Source organism: Sinocyclocheilus rhinocerous, unplaced genomic scaffold (assembly GCF_001515625.1).
Source record: "Sinocyclocheilus rhinocerous isolate Xijiao unplaced genomic scaffold, SAMN03320098_v1.1 scaffold836, whole genome shotgun sequence".
Classification (NCBI taxonomy): domain Eukaryota; kingdom Metazoa; phylum Chordata; class Actinopteri; order Cypriniformes; family Cyprinidae; genus Sinocyclocheilus; species Sinocyclocheilus rhinocerous.
This window is the reverse complement of record NW_015648109.1, coordinates 546302-550828: the sequence shown is the minus strand read 5'-3', so window position 1 is coordinate 550828 and position 4527 is coordinate 546302. Positions and strand designations below refer to the sequence as shown.

General features: G+C 33.4%; 1 protein-coding gene across 1 annotated transcript in view; it reads right to left on the bottom strand.

The window, feature by feature from the left end:
* Nucleotides 1–438: 438 nt before the first annotated feature.
* Nucleotides 439–4527, bottom strand: part of nherf2 (NHERF family PDZ scaffold protein 2) — a 15691-nt gene continuing 11602 nt past the window's right edge. The window contains exons 5-7 of the mRNA XM_016514198.1: nucleotides 3945–4098; nucleotides 3446–3690; nucleotides 439–1569 (exon numbers count right to left, since the gene is read on the bottom strand). Coding sequence (XP_016369684.1) covers nucleotides 1366–1569; nucleotides 3446–3690; nucleotides 3945–4098 — 603 coding nt within the window. The 3' untranslated portion in view covers nucleotides 439–1365. The remainder of the gene's footprint in view (nucleotides 1570–3445; nucleotides 3691–3944; nucleotides 4099–4527) is intronic.

Below are 4527 nucleotides of genomic sequence, written 5' to 3'. Positions count from 1 at the left end.
AATGTATTTAGGCTACTGTTTTTCATACAAATACCTAGAAACCATTTAGTTACATGCATGGTATTTGAGGTGCTATATGAGTGGTTTTAACTGTGGTTATCATGATCTAAATGTATGCTACTATGGAAGACCAGTGGTTAATTTTGATAAAACTCAAACAGTCAGAATAATTAAATTTCACCATATAAGAATGAGGTTACAGTTTTTACAGATGTTTTTGATAATGAACATAATTTTTTGATCTGCATCCTAACTCAAGCTACTGTCAAATATGCATTTCTAAGAGACAAAAAAAAAAGTAATATTATTAATATTGCAGCTGGCACTGCAAACTGTGCTTAAGATATGCGTCAAAGTCAGGCAACACAAACCTGTTTCATGATTTGAAACAATATCACTCCTTAGAACATGCAGAAACTAAGAAATTAATTCAGATATTTTGTTAAGAAAAAATGACTGGAAAAGTGTACGTAAAGTGTCTGTCATGTTCTGATCATAAAGAGTATTTTAAAACCACAATTGACCATCTGGTTTCTACAACTTTCACGTAAGGAGCAAAAATCCTAAAACTTGAAAGAAATAAAGATTTGAAATTTATTGTGATAATCATAGCTATCGACTGATTTTAAAAATGTTATCGCGATAAGTTTTTGGCCATATCGCCCAGCCCTAATATTAGCATATAGATGAACTCAAATCAGATGTCTATCTGGTCACATGTGTTTACTGTCTCGGACTGAACCTTCTCTTCCACTGTTCTTCTTACTGTACATTTTCTCTTAATGGTGCAAGATCATGACTTCTTTCTTCAGGGATTTGAACCTACAACCTTTGGCTTCTCAGCTCGATGTTCAGTTGCCATCTTTTGTTGACTTTAACTATTGCAATTACACTTTTTCTTCACCTTTCCTTCAGTATGTCTTTCCTTCTTACTGTTTCTGCCCTGTAATGACGTTTTCTTACTCATTCCTACCTTATTTTCTGGTTTGTGGGAACTGCTGTTGCATTAGTATCTCTGAGAAAGAGAAGAAATGTGATGGCAGGAAAGTGACTTCAAGAAGGGAACTTGTGCATTATTGGGTGAAATAACCAACTGGCTGAATGTGGAACACCTACTAGTAACAAAATGCCCAATTAAGCTCCGTTAAACCCATAACATGATGTCCAACAAGAACAAACCTGTTCAAAACATACTTTCAGATCTGCATTTCTGCACACAGATCTGCACTCAAACATCCTTTCTTGATGATCTCACTCATTTCAGGAGGTTGATCTAATCTGGTCTAAGCTGCATGTTTTTGGTCTGGTTTGTGTGTCGGTGGAATCTGTCTAGAACTGAGGTGAACTTTCTGATGTGTGCGCTGCTCAGAAGTTGCTGAAGATTTCCTGTTTCTTGCTCCAGTCCATTGGGGGCGCTCTCTTGTTGGGCCGTTTGGCCCGGGCTTTCTGCTTGGCCTCCGCCGCGGTCAGACTCAGATGCAGACCGCTCTCCCAGAACGGATCCTCAGATTTCACATCTCGCTTTGGTTTACGGGCGTCATCGCTGGAGTGATGGTCAGAATCTGTGAGCTGTGAAAACACAACACAGGGGTTCATTTGCATGCATTATTGTTTTAATCAAAATATATTATGCCTCTTAAGTATTTGATTAAATCAATAATCTTAGCTCACATTATGGAACATTACAGTAAATATTTCCTTCCGTGCCTGCTTTGCACATTACGTTTCATTTCACATTTTGCTGCTTTTGTTTCAAATAATAATAAATATTATTTGAATGAATGAATAAAATATATTTCATATTAATGTTTTTATTATTGGGTCAAAGACGAAAAGGGGGTTTCAAGCATCAAAAACAATAAAAGTGTAATACAGCTTTAAATGTAGTTTTTTCCTCATACATTAGAATGTATCCTGTTTAATTTCATGTTTTTCTGAGCCAAAAATAATCATACATGTTTTTACCATAGTGGACTACTTGCACAACTACTTCCGCGTTCGTTTCCGCTCAGCGTTTAGCGCACTTACATACAGACAGTTTCTCATGAGAAAGCAGATCATTACTACATTTTAGAGCTGGCAATTTTTTTAAAACAATTAATCATATTCTCTGCGTTAACATGAATTATCTTCAACCTGCTGAAATGTTCCTATAAATATATTTCCCTTTCCAAATGTTCATTCTGAATAATGAATAAATATATTTCGCCACTGCCGCAGTCCAGCGCTTGTCTTCTCATTAACAGTATTTTTCTCTTACTGATCATATTTCATATCTGTTGAATTGACAGTTTTACATGAATGTGACTGGTTGGTGCTCTTATTCCAGTGACTGAAAGAATGTGCGGTAACTGCCTTAAAGAAATGTAATGATGTTAAACATTTAATTCATTTTAAACAGTAACGCGTTGACAGTGCGACTACTTTGAATATTCATATTTTGGCATTGCATACAGTGAAATGATTGTGAATGAAAAATGACACAGAATAGTGACTAACATATTTAATAAAGATAAATAAATCATCCCGCAGACTCTCATTTTAATAGGCGTTTAAGTCAATTTGATGATTACAGCACACTGAAAATACACATAACCGGAAATAACTGAGCTGTATTATTTCATAACGGAAGTGCGTCACGAGGCTCAGTGCAAGTAGTCCATTTACAGAATGTGATATGATCACATATTCTTTCATGTATGTTAATAAGTACTAGTGCTGTCAATTGATTAAAAAAATTTACTAATTAATCGCTAATTTTTTTCTGAAATTAATCGCGATTAATCCCACCTAACATTAAAGTTTTTAAATATACTTTTTTATCCGTCTCGTCTATTACCAACAACAAAAAAAATATTAAGTTAAATATATCATATGAATACATTATTATTTAGTTATTAATAATAATAATAATTAATAATAATATATCTAATTATATTATAATTATTAGCAGTAGTATAATTGTTACCATCAACAACAACAATAATAATGATTTTAATATTAGTATTAATAGCAACAACAAAAACATCCATAATAATAATAATAGCTATTTAGATTAATTAATAATATATATGCAATATACAATATTTTAATATTGTTAAATTATTATTATTGTTACCAACAACATTTTTATTACATTAATAACATACCATATTAATAAATTATAATTTTTTATAATAATAACAATAATAATAATGATAATATCATATAACATATAAAATTATTATTGTTGTTGTTACCAACAACAGTAATAATAATATTAATTATTATTATTATTAAATTAATTATATATAATATTAATACAGTATTATTATTATCATCATCAACAACAACAGCTATATTAATAATTATATGAATAATAATAAAATATTTGAACATTGTTTTTGTACAACTTTTAAAAAATAAGCCACTCAGGGTATGTTACAGTGAATGTACTTGCACTCACCTTGTTGCTGCTGTCGAAGCTGCTGATTTCAGCGCTGGTCTCTGATAATGTGGATCGAGAGGAGGAGCTTCTGTGACTCTGGTGTCTTGGGGAGCCGTTGCTGATTGGTGGATCAGTCAGTGTGATGTTGATGATTGGTGGAGAGATCTTGTGGGCGTCTGGGACCGGTGAAGCAGATACAGTGCTGTGTGTGGTTGAACACGTCGCTTCAGGACTCTCTATGATTGGCCCGTCCACACAGTCCTCTGTTTGAGAGAGATGATTACTGACACGCCACCTAGTTATGAACTAGGGCTAGTTTCTATGTGCACTGAACATTACAAACGTTTGCATAAGGCATCAGCCGTGTTTTGCATAAACTCTCCTAATAGTGATCACAGTAGCAGTCAGGTGAGGCTAAGTAAATACAAAGCATTTCAATATCGTCTTTCCAGTTTCGTTTCCTTCTGTGGACGTTCCCAGAACTCCCCGGACACATATATGCAAACATGTGCTGTACCTTTAAGATGAATAGATGTGGGCACGATACCCAGTCGGTTGAAGAGCTCATCTGTGTCGGGATCCACCACCAGCAGACGGGTCTCTCTGCTGCCCGCTTTGATCAGCGCCACCACCTCGGCGTGACGCAGACCCTCGATACTCGTGTCGTTCACCTGGATATAAGACAGAGCTGACTTTAACCGCATACTAACTTGCACGCTTTCTGTACTAAACAGTTTGCAAGATTACATTTCAGGCCTTAATTGAACCCCAATACTCAAGCTACACCTAAAATAAAAACCAGAGCGGCTGAACCTATGCATATCTAGATAGAACAGCACAACATACACAACTATACTGAACTATATTTGTTATTTATTATATTATTATTTATATGTTTAGTTATTAAATCATAATATGCGAATAGACTATTTTTTATATTACATAATAATTTAATAATATTATTATAATTAATTTTATTTATTATTAATTATATTTTTTTGTTATATTACAATATTCTAAATTTAATATTTTTAGATAATTTTTAATATTATGTAACAATATAATATTATTTTATATTACACAGTAATTTAACTTTATTA